The 21,434-nt window shown below is 57.6% G+C and overlaps 1 protein-coding gene across 8 annotated transcripts; it reads left to right on the top strand.

The window, feature by feature from the left end:
- The first annotated feature begins 171 nt into the window (after positions 1-171).
- Positions 172-19,759, top strand: DMTN (dematin actin binding protein). 8 transcript variants are annotated; one of them, XM_058820107.1, is made up of 17 exons: positions 172-355; positions 3,543-3,595; positions 5,519-5,572; positions 9,080-9,154; positions 10,864-11,019; positions 11,838-11,882; positions 11,963-12,071; positions 13,101-13,157; positions 13,239-13,391; positions 13,479-13,588; positions 14,413-14,518; positions 15,325-15,386; positions 15,500-15,548; positions 16,790-16,797; positions 16,978-17,037; positions 17,950-18,030; positions 19,332-19,684. In XM_058820107.1, exons 3-17 carry the CDS (start codon positions 5,555-5,557, stop codon positions 19,443-19,445), a joined length of 1,203 nt encoding a protein of 400 aa, XP_058676090.1. In that variant the 5' UTR covers positions 172-355; positions 3,543-3,595; positions 5,519-5,554; the 3' UTR covers positions 19,446-19,684. The 8 variants fall into 8 exon arrangements, with proteins under 8 accessions (XP_058676090.1, XP_058676085.1, XP_058676082.1 ...); XM_058820105.1 differs by lacking the exon at positions 16,790-16,797 and adding an exon at positions 9,331-9,490 and having other exon boundaries at positions 319-355; positions 9,083-9,154; positions 19,332-19,759; XM_058820102.1 differs by lacking the exon at positions 16,790-16,797 and having other exon boundaries at positions 9,083-9,154; positions 19,332-19,759.
- The last annotated feature ends 1,675 nt before the right edge of the window (positions 19,760-21,434 follow it).

The following is a 21,434-nucleotide window of genomic DNA, read 5'->3' as shown; positions in this document are numbered from 1 at the left end:
CAATACTGCTTCGTCATGATGCCGGCTAATTCTCCTCTTGCTGGGAAAGGGACTGAGCCAGCAGCGAGCCGGGGAGAGGCGAGCGCGGCACCCACGCGGCCACCGCCACCCCCTCCCCGGGCAGCCGCGCACTCCCGCACCCTCCCACGTCCCACGCAGCCTCCCCCGCACGCCCCGCGCGGTTATCGGCGGCGGGGCCGGGCTGCCGGGGGGTGATAGGCTCGTTCCGCCGTTCTCCCGCCCGTTCCGCCGCTCTCACGGCTCTGGATGCGCCGCAGCCCCCGCGGGAGCCCACGCGCGGTCGGGGGCTGGGTGCGAGCATCGGCCCGCAGGGATGCGGTGAGCGCGGCCTCGGGTGAGTGAGCGGCTCGGCGGGGACGGGGACACGCTGGGGACGCTGTGGGGACACGGAGGGTGCCGGGGGAGCCGGGTGGTGGTGGCCGCTCTCCGTTTTCCCGTCGCTTTTTCCCCCCCACACACACGTTTTGTCCCCACCTTGTCCCCATCGCTGGGGGGAGGAACGCGGGGACCCCTCCCTGAGCCCCCCCGGGCCACCCCCGTGTCCCCTCCCCGGGGACATCGCCAAGGGACGAGGCCGGGGCCGCCCAGCCCCACCTGAGCAGGGAAATTGGGAATTTGTGGGGTCTCAGCGCTGCTGCTGGGGGGGAACCCCCCAAATCCATGAAGGGTTTGATGCTCCTTGGCCGTGGTGGACGCGGAATTTTGGGGTGCCCCAACCCCCCTGGCAGAGCCCGGAGGGGCCAAATTCCCATTTAGTGGAGCATTAGCGAGGGATTTAGGGGCAGAATAAATTCCCTTTTCCCCACCCCACAGAGCATTGTGGGGGAATTTAGGGGCAGAATAAATTCCCATTTAGTGGAGCATCGGGGGTGGATTTAGGGGCAGAATAAATTCCAATTTCTGCACCACCATGGAGCATCGCGGGGTGATTTAGAGGCAAAATAAATTCTCATTTCCCCCCTGCCACGGAGCATCGTGGGGGGATTTAGGGGCAGAATAAATTCCCATTTAGAGGAGCATCGGGGCTGGGTTTCGGGGCAGAATAAATTCCCATTTCCCCACCCCACGGAGCATCGGGAGGGGATTTAGGGGCAGAATTTGGGGCGTCCCCCCTAATCTCTTGGCCGTGGATGGAGCTTTCTCTGGGGGGGGTTCAGCTCCTGGCTCTGGGTGCCAGGCTGGGGTCGTTCCAGGGCCACTTTGGGACCCCCGGGCCCCTCCTGGATGTCCTGTCAGGTGTGACCGCCCCCGGGTGACCCCAGACCCCCCAGTCCCGGGGTACCCAACGCTGGGCGTGCAGAGCCAAGGGTTGGCAGATCCTGGGGGGGTTTTTTGGGGTGCGGGGGCTCCCCCAAAGCCTCAGGGGGAGGCGCGGAGGGCGCGGCCTCCTCACACATCCCCAGCGGGTCCCTCCGCGTGCGGGATGAGCAGGCTAATCCCACTCTAATCCCGGATTAGGAGCCACGTGAGGCGCGGCCCCGAGCGGGGCTGTGGGGTGGCCATCGGGACAGGGGGGCCGAGCAAGGATCCCCCCCCATCATCCCCGAGGATTTTGGGGTTCGGGCCGCGTCTCCCCCCTCTTTAAACCTGCAGGGCAGGGTCGGGGGAAGCTGCGCTGGCCCAGATTCCGCGGATGGGAGGAAACGAGGAGGTGGAAATTCCTCCTTCATCTCCATCCGCTCCGGGATGGGGTGGGCGGGCTGTTGATACCCCCCCCCCCCATCCCTTTCCCCTCCCCTCCCCATCCGTGCGGGGAAACTGAGGCACGGATGGAAAAACGCCCGGGGGTGGCAGCTGGTGGCATTTGGTGGCTTTGGAGGCCACCGAGGTGGCGGGGCAGTGACACGGCAGCGATGGCCGGCGACAGCGGGGACAGAAACAGGACAAGGGAGGAACCGGACACCGGCGGGGCGCGGAGCCGCTGTCGCTGTCGCGCTCAGGTTGCCGCTGGGGCCCCGCGTGTGGCCGTGCCTCAGTTTCCCCGGTGAGCGCGGAGGATGCTCCGGGCCTCGCTGCGCTGTTTGTTTGGAGCTTTGCTGGGAGGAGGAGGAGGAGGATGAGGAGGGCTGGGCCGGGCTGGGAAGCGCCGGACACCGTTCAGGGCGGGCGGGATCCGTCTGTTCAGGGAACTTGTGACCCCGAATGTCCCCCCCCCGTGTCGCTGCTGGCTGCGAGCCGCGAGAGCCGCGCCGCAATTCGGGCGCTCGGTGACACTCGGCGGGGTGAGGATGGAGGAGGATGGAGGAAGGCCGGGGGTCCCCTGGGGGTTCTCAGGGCCTGGCTCCTGGCGCGGCGCCGGGCGCTGATGGCTTTGGCGGCTGCGAAAAGTCAAATCCGGATTTCCTCGGGGTGGGGAGGAGGGAACCGAGCTCTTCCCGCGGCAGCGCAGCCCCGGCTCCGCTCCCGGGGGGGGCACCGGCGCCCCTCCATCGCTGTGAGCCCCGCCCGCACGTGTCCTGTCCGTCCGTCCGTCCATCCATCCTTCCTTCCTCCCTCTCTCCCTTCCCACGCGCCCTGCCCGGCTCCTTTCGGTCCCCTCAGCGTCTCCCTGACAGGGGGGGACACGCTGCTTGTGTCCCCCCCCTCCTGTCCCCGCTCCCCCGAGCCCTCCTGGCCGGGAAAATCCCAAAACAGCCGCGCTTATCTCGGGCCGGGCGCGGTTCCATCGGCGCTCGTTGCCATGGGGAACGCGGGGCGGTGGCTCCTGCCCGCTCCTGATAAGCTGTCCCCGCGCTCTGGGGACACGGGGGGGGGCACAGTGGTGGCCGAGGTGGCACTGCGGGCCTGGCACCTGTCGCCAGTTTTGTGGCGTCTCTCCGCACGCCCGAATCGGGTTTGTTTTCCTTTTCGTTCTCCGCCATCGCCTCCATCCCCTCGCCGTCCCCGCGTCCCTCCGGTGTCGCCGCGTCCCTCCGGTGTCCCCGCAGCGCCACCGGGGGCGGGGGGCGAGCCTGGCTCCGTGCGGCGCTGGAAATTGTGAGCTCAGGGCCGTGCCCAAGCGGACAATGCCGCCCTTGTGCCGCACGGGCACTGCCCATGCCACCGATCCCGGGGCTGGGGATGGGGTCAGCGCCTTAAATCCCATTCCGGGGCGGGTCTGGGGGGTCTTTGTGGTGGGGGGTCCCCAGGGAGGGCTCCGGCAGCCCGGGGATGCTCCCGCTCCATCCCCGCGATCTGCGCTTGGGGACAGCGGGCTTGGTGTCCCCAAAGGCGGTGCCACCCCCGTGCCCTGCCCGGGCTGCTGTCGCTGTCACTGTCGCACGAGCTGCTTCCAACTCCGTCCCTCCCGAAAGGAGAATTTGGCGGAGAATGGGGAATTTTCCCCTTTGTGAGCGCCTTTGTGGCCCCGCGGCGCGGCCGGGCCCGTCCCGTGCCCGGGGAGGGTTCTGGAGGCCGCACGAGGGACAAAAGGGCGACACGGTCAGCACGGGCGGGCAGGGACACGCGGCGGGCACGGGGACAGCGTGGGGACAGGGGCAGGGCTGGCCCCGCTCAGCGGCACCGCTGTGCTCTCCCCGCAGAGGGAACGGCCGAGCCCCAGCGCCCAGGGGGATGCGGAGCCACGGAGGCAGCGGTGAGTGCGGGGTCCCCTCCTGTCACTGTCCCCTGCCTCTGCCCTGCCTGTCACTGTGCCCTGCCTGTCACTGTCCCTTGTCACTGTCCTGCCTCTGCCCTGCCTGTCCCTGCCTGTACCCTCCCTATCCCCTGCCTGTCCCTGCTTGTCCCCTGCCTGTCCCTCACCTGTCCTCTCCCTTCACTGTTCCCCTCCTGTCCCTCACCTGTCCCTTACCTATGCCCTGCCTGTCCCTTGGTGTCCCCTGCCTGTCCCTGTCCCCCTCCCTGTCCCCTCCCTGTCCCCTCCTCTTCCCTCACCTGTGCCCTGCCTGTCCCCTGTCCCCTCCCTGTCCCTTACCCATGCCCTGCCTGTCCCTTGGTGTCCCCTACTTGTCCCTGTCCCCTCCCTGCCCCTCACTTGTTCCCCTTCCTGTCCCCTCCTTGTTCTTCCCCTGTGCCCTTCCTGGGGGACAGTGGCACCTCCTGGCAGGCCTGTCCTGCTGCCAGCACTGGGGCCGTGCCACCCTCGTTTGGCACTGGGGCTGTGCCACCCCTGTGCTGTCATCGTGCCACCCCCGTGCCCGCTGTGGGGATGTGCCACCCTCATTTGTCACCGGGGATGTGCCACCCCCGTGCCTGCTGTGGGTCCTGCAGTGCCCAGCCCGTGCCAGGAGGGTGGTGGGATGTGGGACCTCCAGCCCGGGGGTCTCTGTGCCCACCCTGGCAGTGCCCAAAACCCCGCGGGGCTCTGTGCCCACCCTGGCAGTGCCCCGTGCCCTCTGTGCCCACCCTGGCAGTGCCCCGTGCCCTCTGTGCCCACCCTGGCAGTACCCAAAACCCCTCTGTGCCCACCCTGGCAGTGCCCAAAGCCCCGTGCCCTCTGTGCCCACCCTGGCAGTGCCCAAAGCCCCGTGCCCTCTGTGCTCACCCTGGCACTGTCCTGTGCCCTCTGTGCCGGCACTGTCCCGTGCCATCTGTGCCCACCTTGGCAGTGCCCCGTGCCCTCTGTGCCTACCCTGGCAGTGCCCAAAACCCCTGGAGGTCTCTGTGCCCACCCTGGCAGTGCCCCGTGCCCTCTGTGCCCACCCTGGCAGTGCCCAAAGCCCCGTGCCCTCTGTGCTCACCCTGGCACTGTCCTGTGCCCTCTGTGCCGGCACTGTCCCGTGCCCTCTGTGCCCACCTTGGCAGTGCCCCGTGCCCTCTGTGCCTACCCTGGCAGTGCCCAAAACCCCTGGAGGTCTCTGTGCCCACCCTGGCAGTGCCCGGTGCCCTCTGTGCCCACTCTGGCAGTGCCCAAAGCCCTGTGCCCTCTGTGCCCACCCTGGCAGTGCCCAAACCCCTGGAGGTCTCTGTGCCCACCCTGGCAGTGCCCGGTGCCCTCTGTGCCCACCCTGGCAGTGCCCAAACCCCTGGAGGTCTCTGTGCCCACCCTGGCAGTGCCCCGTGCCCTCTGTGCCTACCCTGGCAGTGCCCAAAACCCCGCGGGGCTCTGTGCCCACCCTGGCAGTGCCCGGTGCCCTCTGTGCCCACCCTGGCAGTGCCCCGTGCCCTCTGTGCCCACCCTGGCAGTGCCCAAACCCCTGGAGGTCTCTGTGCCCACCCTGGCAGTGCCCGGTGCCCTCTGTGCCCACCCTGGCAGTGCCCCGTGCCCTCTGTGCCCACCATGGCAGTGCCCAAAGCCCCGTGCCCTCTGTGCCCACCCTGGCAGTACCCAAAGCCCCATGCCCTCTGTGCCCACCCTGGCAGTGCCCCGTGCCCTCTGTGCCCACCCTAGCAGTGCCCAAACCCCTGGAGGTCTCTGTGCCCACCCTGGCAGTGCCCCGTGCCCTCTGTGCCCACCCTGGCAGTGCCCAAACCCCTGGAGGTCTCTGTGCCCACCCTGGCAGTGCCCCGTGCCCTCTGTGCCCACCCTGGCAGTGCCCGGTGCCCTCTGTGCCCACAGGCGCCTGTGACTGACCCAGCCCCAGCCCGCGGCTGAATGGAAAGGCTGCAGAAGGTACGGGGGGGTTTGGGGGTACAGGGAGGATAAAGGGGCGCTGGGAAGATCTTGGGGGTCCAGAACAGGGTTCTGGGGCGTCCGGGAAGGGTCTTGGGGGTCCCAGGAGGATGTTTGGGGTCCAAGGAGGGTCTTGGGGGTACAGGGAGGGTCTTGGGGGTCCAAGAAAGGTCTTGGGGTTCCAAGGAGGGTAAAGGGGGTCCTGAACAGCGCTCTGGGGGTCCAGGGAGGGTCTTGGGGGACTGGGAAGATCTTAGGGGGGTCCAAGGCGGGTTCTGGGGCCCAAGGAGGGTCGGTCTGGGGGTTCAGAACAGGGTTCTGGGGGTCCAGTGAAGGTTCTGGGCTTCAGGAAAGGTGTTGGGCTACCAAACAAGGTGCTGGGGCAGAGAACGGGGTGCCTGGGGCACCAGAGAAGGTTCTGGAGGTCCCAGAAAGCTTCTGGGGGTCCGTGAAAGGATATTGGGGGTACAGAGAAAGCGCTGGGGGTGTGGGAGAGTTCTGAGAGTGCAGAACGGGGTGCTGGGGGTGCAGGCAGGGTATTGGGGGTCCAATAAAAGGTGTTGGGGTGTCCGGGAAAAGTGCTGGGTCTGGGAAGGTGCTGTGGGTCCTGCCAGGGTGTTGGGGGGGGGGTACAGAGAAGCTTTTGGGGCTCCAGGAAAGGGTGTTGGGGGTTCGGGAAAAGTGCTGGGGTCTGGGAGGGTGCTGGGGGTCTAGAGAAGGTTCTGGGGGTTCAATAAAGAGTGTTGGGGGTCTAGGGAAGGTGCTGGGGTAGAGAACGGGGTGCCTGGGGCACCAGAGAAGGTTCTGGAGGTCCCAGAAAGCTTCTGGGGGTGCAAGAAAGGATTTTGGGGGTACAGAGAAAGTGCTGGGGGCGTGGGAAAAGTGCTGGGAATGCAGAACGGGGTTCTGGGGGTCCAATAAAAGGTGTTGGGGGTACAGGAAAGGTGCTGGGGTCTCAGAAGGTGCTGTGGGTTCCGGCAGGGTGTTGGGGGTACAGAGAAGGTTTTGGAGGTCCGGGGAAGGATGTTTGGGGCCTGGGCAGGGTCTGGGAGGGTGCTGGGGGTCCAGAGAAGGTTCTGGGGGGTTCAAGAGAAGGTTCTGGGGGTCCAGGAAAGGTGTTGGGGGTCTGGGAGGGTGCTGAAGGTGCTGGGGGTCCAGAGAAGGTTCTGGGGGTTCAATAAAGGGCGTTGGGGGTCCAGGAAAGGTGTTGGGGTCTGGGAGGGTGCTGGAGATGCTGGGGGTCCAGAGAAGGTTCTGGGGGTTCAATAAAGGGCATTGGGGGTCTGGGAGGGTGCTGGGGGTCCTGGCCGGGTGCTGGAGGTGCGGGGGGTGCTGGCAGGGTGCTGTTTAATGGGGTGCCCCGCACGCACACGGGGCTGGTACCAAAGGCAGGGGCAGACCTGGGCTGCTGCGAGCAGGGCTCTGCCTTCCTCCTCCTCCTCCTCCTCCTCCTCTCCAGCCCAGCCTGGCAGCCCCATCTAGCGGCAGCGCGTCCTGGCCGAGCGCTGTCACCTCCCTGCTGTCCCTCCCTGCCCGTGCCACCAGAAATGCCCACCCTCAGGGGTCTGGGGTGTGACGGCGCTCACAGGGGTCTGAGGATGAGGGGAGGGACGAGGGTCTGACTCCGTGCTTCAGAAGGCTTGATTGATTATTTTATGGTATATATTACATTAAAACTATACTAAAAGAATAGAGGAAAGGATTTCATCAGAAGGCTGGCTAAGAATAGAATAGGAAAAAATGATAACAAAGGTTTGTGGCTGGGACAGAGAGTCTGAGCCAGCTGACTGTGATTGGCCGTTAATTAGAAACAACCACATGAGGCCAATCACAGATGCCCCTGTTGCATTCCACAGCAGCAGGTAATCAATGTTTGCATTTTGTTCCTGAGCTCTCTCAGCTTCTCAGGAGGAAAAATCCTAAGGAAAGGATTTTCCATAAAAGATGTCTGCGACACGTGGGCACGGGGGGATCGGGTTCTCCCCTTCCCACAGTGACCCCCAGATGTGTTAAAGTCTCTTTTCCCACCCCAGCAGTCAAAAAAGGAGTCAGAACTCTTCTATCTTCATTCTCAATGTCGCTTAGTGTATTTTATCTATAAAATCCTTCCTCTGTCCAGCCAAGTTTTATTCAGCAGGACAGACAGAAGCACTCTCACACCCTCGGTTATCTTTTTATACTAAAAACTACGTGTACAATATTAACAATTATTTCCCAATACCTATCACCTGTGTTAGACAGTGAGCTCCTACTCTAAACCAACCTGTGAGTGCCACCATCACAGCAGGAGATGGAGGCCAAGAAGAAGAAGAAGGAGAAAGGCTGGACATGCCCAGATTCCTCCATCTTGCCCCCTCAACCTCCATTCTAAAAACCCCCAAAAATCAAAATTTTCACCCCATGACAAACTAATTATTATTCTGCTTAGACATTTGTGGCTTGCAGGTCTTCATCTAAAGTTGGTAATTTTTTCCATGGGTTAAAATCAAAATCTGAGGTGTCTTGAGCTCTGTGCCAGGGTCTCTGAGCCCCCATTCTAAAAACCCCAAAAAATCAAAATTTTCACCCCATGACAAACTAATTATTATTCTACTTAGACTTTTGTGCCTTGCAGATCCTCATCTAAGGTTGGTAATTTTTTTTCCATGGGTTAAAATCAAAATCTCAGGTCTCTTGAGCTCTGTGCCAGGGTCTCTGAGCCCCCATTCTAAAAACCCCAAAAAATCTATTTTCCACCCTGTGATAAACTATCATTCTACTTGTAATTCTTTGTAATTGTTTCTTCTTTTGACTCTTTTGACTTGTAATTCTTGGTAATTTATTTTTTTCCAAGGGCTAAATCAAAGGCACAGGGGTCTTGGGCTCTGTGCCAAGATCCCTGAGCCCCCATTCTAAAAACCTCAAAAAATCAATTTTTTCACCCCATGATAAATTCACTCTCATTCCACTTAAACTTTCATGGCTTGCAGGTCTTCATATAAAATTGGTAATTTTTTTTTTCCATGGGTTAAAATCAAAATGTCAGGTCTCTTGAGATCTGTGCCAGGGTCTCTGAGGCCCCATTCTCAAAACCCCCAAAAAATCAAATTTTTCACCCCATGACAACTAACAATTATTCTACTTAAACTCTTTTGACTTGTAATTCTTGGTAATTATTTTGTTTTTCAAGGGCTAAATCAAAGGCACAGAGGTCTTGAGCTCTGTGCCAAGATCTCTGAGCCCCCATTCTAAAAACCCCAAAAATCCATTTTTTCACCCCATGATAAATTCACTCTCATTCCCCTTAAACTTTCATGGCTTGCAGGTCTTCAATAAGGTTGGTAATTTTTTTTTCCCATGGGTTAAAATCAAAATCACAGGGGCCTTAGGCTCTGTGTGGGGGTCTCTGAGCCCCCTGGCAGGGGTTTGAGCAAGGACAGACAGATGCCCCGAATTCTGACACAGGGGTGTCCCCAAACCCCCCTGAGCCCCTTCCTGGGCTGAGCCCCCTCCCCATTTTCCATCCAGCAGCCTCTGACCTCCCCTGGGAGCGTCTGCTCTTCCCGCGGATCCAGCGTTCCCGGCTCTCCCTCCAGCATCGTGGTAAGGAGCCGTTCCCAGCTCCCCACCTCACCCCTAAATCCCCGAGGAGGTCGGGATGGGACCCCCCAAAACCATCCCCATTCCCCCCAGCGTGGCCTTGGAAGGTGCGAATCCTGAATTTCCCCCAAAAAATTCCCTTCTGCGCTCCAAATCGAGGTGGTTTCTTTTCATTCCAGGCCAAAATGGACAACGAGGTGCTGGGCAACAATTCCGTGATTGCCAATGCCATGAGCTCCCAAGGACCTCGTAAAAAATTACCTGAATTTCCCAAAAAATTCCCTTCTGCACCCCAAATGAAGATGTTGTCTTTTCATTCCAGGCCAACGTGACAACAAGGTCCCGGGGTACAAGGATCCCTTTAAAAATTGCCTGAAATTCCCAAAATAGCCAATGAGGTCCTGGAGTAGAAGGACCTTGTAAAAAATTCCCAAAAATTCCCTTCTGCACCCCAAATGAAGGTGTTTTCCCTTCCTCCCAGGCCAAAATGGACAATGAAGTCCTGGGCTACAAAGGCCTTGTAAAAAATTCCCTAAATTCCCCAAAAATTCACTTCTCCACCCCAAATGAAGGCGTTTTCTTTTCCTTCCAGGCCAAAATGGACAACGAGGTCCTGGGCTACAAAGACCTTGTAAAAAAACTCCCCAAAATTCCCTTCTGAACCCCAAATGAAGGCGTTTTCCCTTCATTCCAGGCCAAAATGGACAACAAGGTCTTGGAGTACAAGGACCTTATAAAGAATTCCCTAAATTTCCCAAAAATTCCCTAAATTTCCCAAAAATTCCCAAAATGGACCATGAGGTCCTGGGCTACAATCCCATGTTTCCCAATCCCATGAGCTTCCAAGGACCTTGTAAAAAATTCCCTAAAATTCCCCAAAAATTCCCTTCTGCACACCAAATGAAGGCGTTTTCTTTTCCTTCCAGGCCAAAATGGACAACGAGGTCTTGGAGTACAAGGACCTTATAAAGAATTCCCTAAATTTCCCAAAAATTCCCAAAATGGTCAATTAGGTCCTGGGCTACAAAGACCTTGTAAAAAAAAATCCCAAAAATTCCTTTCTCCACCTCAAATGAAGGCATTTTCTCTTCATTCCAGACCAAAATGGACATTGAGGTCGTCGGCTACAAGGACCCCTTTAAAAATTGCCTAAATTTCCCAAAAATTCCCAAAATGGACAATGAGGTCCTGGGGTAGAAGGACCTTGTAAAAAAATCCCAAAAATTCCCTTCTGCACCCCAAATGACATTTTCCCTTCATTCCAGGCCAAAATGGACAACGAGGTCCTGGGGTACAAGGACCTTATAAAAAACTCCCTAAATTTCCCAAAAATTCACTTCTGCCCCCCAAATCAAGGTGTTTTCCCTTCTTTCCAGGCCAAAATGGACAACGAGGTTCGGGGCTACAATCCCATTATTCACAATCCCGTGAGCTCCCAATCTCATGAGTATCCATTCCCAACCCCATTGAGCTCCAAGTACCTTACAAAAAATTCCCAAAATTTCCCAAAATCTCCTTTCTGCACCCCGAATGAAGGCATTTTCCCTTCATTCCAGGCCAAAATGGACGATGAGGTTCTGGGCTACAATCCCGTTATTCACAATCCCGTGAGCTCCTGATCCCATGAGCTCCAAGTACCTTACAAAAAATTCCCGCAATTTCCCAAAATTCCCTTCTGCACCACAAATAAAGGCATTTTCTTTTCCTTCCAGGCCAAAATGGACAACGAGGTCCTGGGCTACAAGGACCTGGCTGCCATCCCCAAGGACAAAGCCATCCTGGACATTGAACGCCCCGACCTGATGATCTACGAGCCCCACTTCACCTACTCGCTGATGGAGCACGTGGAGCTGCCCCGCAGCCGGGAGGTGAGCGGGAATTTCCAGGGGTTTTTTGGATAAATCCCACCTGGAAAGAAGAATCAACGTGATGGATTAGAATTCTAGAATGATAGGAAAAAATTCCAGCAGAAAAATAGCTGAAGTTGATTAAAAGTCATTATAATTTGTGACAGCTCGTGAAGGTTGTTAAAGTTGTTGAGATTCAGTTAAAACCGTGAAATTCATTAAAAGTAATTAAAAATAATTAAAAATTATATTGAAAATAATTAAAATAAAATTAATAAAAAATAAAATAAAATTTAAAAAGAAATTAGCAATAAAGAAGATTTTATTATAAATAAAATAATGCTTGATAATTATAATATTTAATATATTTAATACTATATTAATTCAGTATATAATATACATTATATTACATTATATTACATTGTATTCCATTCCATTTTATCACATTACATTATATTCTATTACATTACATTATATTCTATTAATCATATTATTTTTATATTTTATAATTATTAAAAATAAATTAAAATAATTAATAAAATTAATTAAAATGTAATGTATTATATTACATTACATTTTATTATATATACTATTATATTATAATACATTATAATACATTGTATAATTTATAAAAATAAATTATAATATAATGTGTTATATTGCACAATAAATCATAATATAAATAATAATATAATGTATAATGTTACACTATATTACATTTAATTATATTGTATGATATTATATTAATAATATTATTTTTATATTTTGTAATTAATCTAAAAATTAATTAAAATAAATTAAAAATAAATTAAAATTACTTCAATCCTTGCCTTCTGCAGCGCTCCCTGTCTCCCAAATCCATGTCTCCTCCTCCGTCTCCAGAGGTGAGTGCTGGCCCTGCTGTGGGATGAGGGGGTGGCGCTGACCTGGGGGGGGTCTCTGACCCCGATCCCGTTTCCCGCAGGTGATCCGGGAGTGGCTGGAGAGCCGCCCCCCCAGCAGCACCCCGCTGCCCCCCTCGCGCCAGGGCCCCGCGCCCACCCGCAGCAGCGTCCAGCACTTCCACCGCCCCGGTAACGGAACCGCCCCGGCACCCCAAACGGGACCCCGGCACTGCCCGGGCCAGCCAGGCTGCCCTGGAGCCTCCTGCCAATCCCATCACCTCCCATTCCCAACCCCGTGTGTTCCCAGCCCCATAAACTCCCATTCCTAATCGCATGAGTTCCCATTCCCAACCCCACCAACTCCCACTCCCAACCCTGTGAGTTCCCGTTCCCAGCCTCATGAGTTCTCATTCCCAATCCCATGTGTTCCCAAACCCGTAAATTCCCATTCCCAATCCCATGAGCTCCCATTCCCCACCTCATAAATTCCTACTCCCAAGCCCATGAGTTCCCATTCCCAACTCCAAGAACTCCCACTCCCAACCCTATCAGCTTCCACTCCCAATTCCGTGTGTTCCCAACCCCATGAGCTCCCAATTCCCTGAGCTCCCATTCCCAACCCCATAAATTCCCATTCCCAATTCCATGAACTCCCATTCCCTGCCCCATGAGCTCCCATTCTCAACCCCATGAGCTCCCAATCTCATGAACTCCCATTCCCAATCCCGTAAATTCCCACTCCCATTCCCATGAGTTCCCATTCCCAACCCCGTAAATTCCCCTTCCAAACCCCATGAGCTCCCAGTCCCAACCCCAGAGTTCCCAATCCCAACCCCATGAACTCCCATTCCCATGAGTTCCCAATCTCATGAACTCCCATTCCCAACCCCATGGGTTCCCAATCCTAACCCCAGAGTTTCCAATAACAATGCCATGAATTCCCATTCCCAACCCCATGAGCTCCCAATCCCAACCCAATAAATTCCCAATCCCATGAGTTCCCAATCCCATTAAAAATTCCCGCTCCCAATCCCATGAATTCCCAATCCCATAAATTCCCACTTCCAATCCCTTGAACTCCCATTCCCAACCACACAAATTCCCACTTCCAATCCCTTGAACTCCCACTCCCAACCCCACAAATTCCCATTCCCAATCCCATAAATTCCCAACCCCACGAGTTCCCACTCCCAACCCCAAACCTCCCTTTCCCCCCAGAGACCGACACCACAGAGCTCAACATTTACAAGAAGCCCCCGATCTACCGGCAGAAAGGTGAGTGTGGGGAGGGCAGGGGGTCCATCCCATGGGATGGGGCACCCCAGGAACGCCCCCTCACCCCCGCTGTGCCCCCAGACCACCATTCCAGCGCCCACCACGGGAAGCATCTCATCGAGGACCTGATCATCGAATCCTCCAAATTCCCGGCGGCGCAGCCCCCAGACCCCAACCAGCCCGCCAAGATCGAGACCGACTACTGGCCCTGCCCCCCCTCGCTGGCCGTCGTGGGTAGGTGGCACCAGGGGGCTCTTCCCTCCCGGAGACCCCAGGTGGGGTGGGAATGGCTGGAATGTCCCTTTGTCCCTTTTCCCGCAGAGACGGAGTGGAGGAGGCGGATGGCGTCCAAGAGAGGCGAGGAGGAGGATGAGGATCTGACCGAGGAGATGAAGAACCTGCGGGAGCTCCAGAGGCAGGAGCTGAGCAAGGTCAGGGCTGGGTGGCACCTCTGAGGGGCTGGGGGTGATGGGACCGATCCCAATGGGTGTCCCTTGGTGGCATCTTTGGGGGGCTGGGGATGATGGCACCAATCCCAATGGGTGTTCCTTGGTGGCATCTTTGGGAGGCTGAGGGCGCTGGCATTGGATGTCCCAATGGGGATCCCTTGGTGGCACCTCTGGGGACTGGGAGAGCTGGCACTGATCCCAGTTGGGGTCCTTTGGTGGCACCTCTGAGGGGACACTGGCACTGATCCCAACGAGGTCCCTTGGTGGCACCTCTGAGGGGCTGGGAGTGATGGCACCAATCCCAACAGGGGTTGGGATAAAAATAAATTAAATTAAATTAAAAATAAATTTAAATTAATTCAATCCTTGGTGGCACCTCTGAGGGGCTGGGGGTGATGGCACCCATCCCAACAGAGGTCCCTTGGTGGCACCTCTGGGAGTGATGGCACCAATCCCAACAGAGGTCCCTTGGTGGCACCTCTGGGAGTGATGGCACCAATCCCAACAGAGGTCCCTTGGTGGCAGCTTTGGGGGGACACTGGCACCAATCCCAACAGGAGTTGGGATAAAAATGAAATAAAAATAAATTAAATTAAAATAAATTTAAAATAAATTAAAATTAATTCAATCCTTGGTGGCAGCTCTGAGGGGCTGCGGATGCTGGCACCGATCCCAATGGGGGTCCCTTGGTGGCAGCTTTGGGGGACTGGGGACAATGGCACTGATGCCAATGGGGGTCCCTTGGTGGCAGTTTTAGGGGGCTGGGGGTGATGGCACCGATCCCAATGAGGTTCCTCGGTTCCCAGGTCACCTCCAACCTCGGGAAGCTGATCCTGAAGGAGGAGATGGAGAAGTCGCTCCCGATCCGGAGGAAAACCCGCTCGCTGCCGGACCGGACGCCTTTCCACACGTGTGAGTGGGATGGTTCTGAACCCCGGCCCTTTCCCTCCTCATTTCTGGGTGCCTGCACCCCAAATCCCGCCTGTACCTTCCAAACCCCACCTGCACCTCACAAATCCCTGCCTTCATCCCTGCCCGTCCCTGATTACCCCTGCCTGTCCCTAAAGGTTCCTAAAAGTCCCAGCCCTCCCCTGATGGTCTCTGCCCACCCCTGCCTGGCCCTCAATGTTCCTAAAGCTCCCTGCCCGTCCCTGGTGGTCCCTCCCTGTCCCTAAATGTCCCTGCCCATCCCTGATGGTCTCTGCCTGTCCCTACAGGTTTCTGCCTGTCCCTGCCCATCCCTAAAGGTCCCTAAAGATTCCTGCCTGTCCCTGCCAATTCCTAAATGTCCCCATCCTTCTCTGCCCATCCCTGCCTGTCCCTAAAGGTCCCTGCCAGTCCCTGCCTGTCCCTGATGGTCCCTAAATGTCCCTGCCAGTCCCTGCCTGTCCCTGATGGTCCCTACCCATCCCTGCCTGTCCCTAAATGTCCCTGCCAGTCCCTGCCTGTCCCTGATGGTCCCTACCCATCCCTGCCTGTCCCTAAAGGTCCCTACAAGTCTCTGCCCATCTTTGGTGGTCCCTGATGGTCTCTGCCCATTCCTGGTGGTCCCTGCCTGTCCCTAAATGTCCCCAAAGGTCCCTGGCAGTCTCGGCCCATCCCTACCCATGCCTGACTGTCCCCAAAAGTCCCTTCCTGTCCCTGCCTGTCCCTAAATATCCCCAAAGGTCCCTACCTGTCCCCAAATGTCCCTGACTCTCCCTCTGCCTCTCTCCCAGCCCTCCACACGAGCTCCAAGAGCTCCTCCCTCCCCGCCTCCGGCCGGAGCACCCTCACCCGGGTAAGCGACTGTCACCTGTCCCCCCCCCAACACTGCTGGGGTCACCCCAGGCTGCTCAGGGGTTGGGGTCACCCCTGCGACCCTGTCCCTGTGTCTGTCCCTGTCCCCCACAGCTGCAGTCAGCAGAGTTCGGCTCGGCGGGGAGCGAGAAGGGGAGCCCTGGTGAGGGGCAGGGACTGGGGGTGTCCTGGGGGTGATCCGGGGGTGTCCCTGGGAATGTGGGTGTGTCCCTGGGGGTGTGGGGGTGATCCTGGGGTGTCCCTGGAGATGTGGGGGTGTCCTTGGGAATGTGGGTGTGTCCCTGGGGGTGTCCTGGGGGTGTGGAGGTATTCTGGGTGTGTCCCTGGGAATGTGGGTGTGTCCCTGGGAATGTGGGTGTGTCCCTGGGGGTGTGGAGGTATTCTGGGGGTGTCCCTGGGGGTGTGGGGGTGTCCTGGGGGTGTGGAGGTATTCTGGGGGTGTCCCTGGGAATGTGGGGATGTCCTTGGGGGTCTGAGGGTGTCCTTGGTGATGTGGGGGTGTCCTGGGGCTGTAGGGGTGTCCCTGGTGATGTGGGGGTGTTTTAGGAAATGTGGAGGTGTCCCTGCGGGTCTGGGGGCGTCCTTGGGGATGTGGGGGTGATCCTGGGACTGTGGGGGTGTCCAAGGTGATGTTCCCAGGAATGTGGGGGTGCTCTGGAAGATGTGGGGGTGTCCTGTGGATGCTGGAACGTCCTGCAGAGATGTGGGGATGTTTTGGGGATGTGGGGGGGTGTCCCTGGGAGTGTGGGAGTGCCCTGGAGATGTGGGGGTGATCCCGGGTAGGGTGGGGGTGTCCTGGGGATCGGGGGGTGTCCCAGGGAATGTCCCCCGGAATGTGGGGGTGTCCTGGGGATGTCCCTGGTGATGTGGGGATGTTCTTGGGGATGTGGGGGTGTCCTGGTGATGTGGGGGTATCCCTGGTGATGTGGGGGTGTTTTGGGAGTGTCCCCAGGAATGTGGGTGTGCTCTGGGAGATGTGGGGGTGTCCCGGAGATCTGCGGGTATCCTGGGGGTGTTGGGGTGTCCTGGGGATGTCCCTGGTGATGTGTGGGTGATCCTGGGAGTCTGGGGGTGTCCTGGGGGAGTCCTGGGGATCTGAGGGTGTCCCTGGAGATGTCCCTGGGAATGTCCCCAAGAATGTGAGTGTGCTCTGGGAGATGTGGGGGTGTCCTAGAGGGATGTCCTGGAGGTGTGGGGGTGTCCTGGGAATGTGGGGGTGTCCTGAGGGATGCTGGCATGTCCTGGGAGGTGTGGGTGTGTCCCTGGAGATGTGGGGGTGTCTCAGGGACCGGCAGGGTGCCACAAGCCCGAGCTCAGTAGGATGCGGGGGGCACAGCAGAATGTTGGGGTCCCCGGGCTGAGCCCCCTCCTCTCTCTGTGCAGCCCTGCAGGTAAGAGCTCACCTGGACACGGACACGGAGACACAGGAACGGTGACGGGGGCGGGGAGGGGACACCGGGGCCACCTCGGGACGGTCCCTGCAGGGGGGAGGGACCTGGAGCTCCTCACCCGGGCTTCAAGAGCGGGGAATTGGGGCGGGGGCCGGGCTGACCTCAGGTTTGCCCCCCCAGAACGGCCAGCGGGGACGGATGGACAGAGGGAACTCCCTGCCCAGCATGCTGGAGCAGAAGGTGAGGGGGGCTGGGGGGGCTTAAATGGGGTTGGGGGCATTGGTAGGGGCTTGGATGGGGTTGGGGGCTTGCCTTGGATGGGGCTTGGATGGGACTAGGAGGGGCTTAGAGGGGGCTGGGGGGACTTGGATGGGGTTGGGGGCCTTGGATGGGGCTTTGGGGCGTTTGGATGGGGCTGGGGGGGCTTGGATGGGGTTTAGATGGGATTTGGATGGAGCTGGGGGGGCTTGGATGGGGTCAGGGGAGGCTCTCACAGCCCTGTGTCCTCCCTGTTAGGAAAATGAATCCCCAGACACCAGAGGTTTGTGTCCAAAAAGGAGACAGAGGAGTCCTTTGACTTTATTCCAATCAAGGCAGAGGCCATGGGGCATCCCCTGGGGTCTCTCCAAGTTTTGGAGGAGCAGCCTCCCTTTTTATCCCGATTTCCAGCCACATTTCCCTTCTCTCTTTCCCCGTTTCTGGGGTACTTGAGAGGTTCAGACTCCCCGATATACCTGATCCCAAATATTCCCCTCTAATGTATAACCCTGCCTTTTCATTTTTAATTCTTATGGAATTTAGGGGTTTTCCCCCATTTCTGAGGTACTTGAGAGGTTCAGGCTTCCCAGAACACCTGATCCCAAAGATTCCCCTCTAATGTATAACCCTCCCTTTTCATTTTTAATTCTTATGGAATTTAGGGTTTTCCCCCATTGTTTCTTTCATCTTTCAATATCCAGTTTCATTTCTCAGCAAAACGAAAATCAGTTTACTTGTAAAAAATCAGTTTATTTGTAAAAGCAAATATCTCTTTTTCCATTCCTCAATCAGCGGAATCCTTCCCATTGTTTTTTTACCTCCCAGCGCCGGTTTTATCAGCCCCACAGCTCGTTTGGAAACCCGAATCCCCCGTTTCTCTCCCCGTTTTTCCAGATTTACCCCTACGAGATGCTGATGGTGACGAACCGAGGCCGAGTGAAGCTCCCGCCCGGCGTGGACAGGACCAGGCTGGAGGTGGGGCTGTGTCACTGTCACCCTCGGGGGGGCTCTGGGGGTGTCACTGTCCCCTGTCCGTGTCACCAACTCCTGTCCGTGTCACCATTCTCTATCTGTGTCACCATCCTCCGGGTGTGTCACTGCCCTCTATCTGTGTCACCATCCTCCAGTTGTGTCACCATCCCCTGTCCGTGACACCATGCTCTATCTGTGTCACTATCCAATGTCCGTGTCACCATCCCCTGTCCGTGTCACCAACTCCTATCCATGTGACCGTCCCCTGTCCGTGTCACCATCCCCTGTCCGTGTCACCATCCCCTGTCTGTGTCACCATCCTCTATTGGTGTCACCATCCCCTGTCCGTGTCACCATTCTCTATCTGTGTCACTATCCAATGTCCGTGTCACCGTCCCCTCTCCGGGTCACTATCCCGTGTCCGTGTCACCATCCTCTATTGGTGCCACCATCCCCTGTCCATGTCACCAACCTCTATCCATGTCACCATTCCCTGTCTGTGTCACCATCTTCCATTGGTGTCACCATCCTCTGGGTGTGTCACCATCCCGTGTCTGTGTCACCATCCTCTATCTGTGCCACCATCCCCTGTCCGTGTCACCATCCTCTGTGTCACCATCCTCCAGTTGTGTCACCGTCCCCCGTCCATGTCACCAACCTCTATTATGTCACCAACCTCTGTCCATGTCACTGTCCCCTATCCGTGTCACTGTCCCCTATCCGTGTCACCGTCCCCTGTCTGTGTCACCAATCTCTATTGGTGTCACCGTCCCCTGTCCGTGTCACCATCCTCTATCTATGTCACCATTCCCTGTCTGTGTCACCATCTTCCATTAGTGTCACCGTCCCCGGTCCGTGTCACCATCCTCTGGGTGTGTCACCATCCCGTGTCCGTGTCACCATCCTCTACCTGTGCCACCGTCCCCTGTCCGTGTCATCAAGCTCTATTGGTGTCACCAACCACTGTCCGTGTCACCGTCCCCTATCCGTGTCACCATGCTCTATCTGTGTCACCGTCCCCTGTCTGTGTCACCGTCCCCTGTCTGTGTCACCAATCTCTATTGGTGTCACTGTCCCCTGTCCGTGTCACCATCCTCTATTGGTGTCACCATCCCCTGTCTGTGTCACCAACCTCTATTGGTGTCACCGTCCCCTGTCCATCTCACCAACCTCTGTCCGTGTCACCATCCTCTATTGGTGTCACCGTCCCCTGTCCGTGTCACCATCCTCTATCCGTGTCACCGACCCCTGTCCGTGTCACCATCTCTTATCCGTGTCACCAACCTCTGTCCCCTCCCCTGCAGCGCCACCTGTCCCCCGAGGATTTCCTCAAGGTGTTCGAGATGTCGCCGGAGGAGTTTGGCAAGCTGGCGCTGTGGAAGCGCAACGAGCTGAAGAAGAAAGCCTTCCTCTTCTGAGCCCTCCTCCTCCTCCTCCTCCTCGGGACAGCTCCGTCCGTGTTGCGCCATGGAATCGCTTCAGGGCTCCCCAGCCGGTTTTTATTGGGGTTCCCCCCACAGCTCCTCCTCCAGCCCCTCAAATCTGTGCCCCCCAAAACTTGCGCCCCCCAAATCTGCGCCTCCCACCTCAATCCTGGTGGGATTGGGGGGGATTGAACCCGCCTGGCACAGGGAGAAGGTGGGGTCGAACCTGCCTGGCACGGGTTGGGGATTGGGGGGCTCCAACCCGCCTGGCACGGGGGAATGGGGGGGATTGAACCTGCCTGGCATGGGGAGATGGGGGCATCGAACCTGCCTGGCATGGATGGGGCTGGGGACGTTGAACCTGCCTGGCATGGGGAGCTGGGGGGGCACAAACTTGCCTGGCACAGGGAGCTGGGGGGCTCCAACCTGCCTGGCATGGGGAAATGGAGATGGGGGCATCGAACCTGCCTGGCACAGGGGGAAGGGGCTGGGGGGACTCGAACCAGCCCCTGCCCCATGGTGGGCACAGTTCGGCTGAGGGGGTCTCTGGGCTTTGTGCCCCCCTTTCCCCCCCCCCCCCCCCCCAGGAATGTGCCTGGCTCTGCTTTCAGCCCCCTGGCTCCGCTGAGGTGGCGCTGGGGGGTTCTGCTGTCCCCATCTCCCACCCCGAGGTGCCCCCCAAGGTGCCCCTGTGCCCACCCCGAGGCTCGGGAAGAGCCCACACTGCCAGACCGATGTTCTCCCAGCAAAGCCAGGCCTAAATCCCAGCTTAACCCCCAATCCCTGCAGCCCCCCAGCTCTGTCCCCCCCGGTCCCTCCTGTGCCAGGAGCTGCAGAGGGGACCCCAAGGACACACTGCCAACGCCCCCCAGCTCCGGGCTGGGCAGAGGGGCAGGGGGGGCACCCCGGGGGTGGCAGGGTTGGGGTGGGGGGACCCTGGGGCATCTCCAGCTATGGATGGGGGGGATGCAGGGGGTGATGATTTGGGGGGCACAGGAGCGATGATCTGGGGGCATTAGGGCGATTATTTGGGGGGCACTGGGGTGATGATTTGGAGGGCACTAGAGTGATGATTTGGGGGGCACAGGAGAGATGATTTGGGGACACTGGGGCAATGACTTCAGAGGCACAGGAGTGATGATTTCAGGGGCACAGGAGAGCACTTGAGTGATGATTTGGGGGCACAGGAGTGATAATTTGGGGGGCACTGGGACGATTATTTGGAGGGCACTGGAGTGAAGATTTGGGGGGCACAGGAGCGATAATTTGGGGGGCACTGGGACGATTACTTGGAGGGCACTGGAGTGAAGATTTGGGGGGCACAGGAGGGCACTGGAGTGGTGATTTGGGGGGCACAGGAGGGCGCTGGAGTGATAATTTGCCCACCGAACAGACACGGATGGACTGGAGCAGGGCACGGCTCAATGGGCACCATGCCCGCTCTCCAGGGCTCGCCACTGTCCCTGTCCCCTCCCGGACAAGGCTCGGCACCGGGCAGCACCTTCCCTTCCCTTTCCCCTCTCCAGGCACACGTTTTGGGCAGGACCCCTCTCTCCCCGCACCCCCGACCCCTCCACGCTCCCCGGTTTTTGTTTCCAGCCACTTTCCAGCCGCTAGACCTTGTTGGGATGTAAAGAATGTAATTTATCGGGAATTCACTGGCCCATACTTGCCTTTCACTGCTACAAACGACATATCTATAAATATATATATAAATATGGGTTGTTTTCGGACTGGACTACAGTGATTCACTTTCTCTGTTTTTGTTAGAGTTTATTTTATTTGCTGGTGTTGGAGAATCCGCGTGAGAGTGATTTTTTGCTTACAATTAAAGGTGAAATGGCTTTATCCAGCCCGGCTCCGCAGCTTTGCTTCCTCCCGTTGTCCAAAAATCCCCCTGGATTTTTGGGGGCCGGGTCCCTGCAGATGGCGGTGCTGCTCCGAGGAGGACGCGGAGCCTTCCCCGCCTTCCTCCCGCCCCGG

This window comes from Ammospiza caudacuta, chromosome 26 (assembly GCF_027887145.1).
Source record: "Ammospiza caudacuta isolate bAmmCau1 chromosome 26, bAmmCau1.pri, whole genome shotgun sequence".
Classification (NCBI taxonomy): domain Eukaryota; kingdom Metazoa; phylum Chordata; class Aves; order Passeriformes; family Passerellidae; genus Ammospiza; species Ammospiza caudacuta.
This window is presented reverse-complemented; position numbering and strand designations above follow the sequence as displayed.

Bases quoted from the DNA above. Each gene is read 5' to 3' on its own strand.
- DMTN (XM_058820099.1), top strand. The intron at 11,883-11,962 runs GTGAGTGCTGGC...CGTTTCCCGCAG, and splicing joins CTCCTCCTCCGTCTCCAGAG to GTGATCCGGGAGTGGCTGGA. The intron at 15,387-15,499 runs GTAAGCGACTGT...TGTCCCCCACAG, and splicing joins GCCGGAGCACCCTCACCCGG to CTGCAGTCAGCAGAGTTCGG.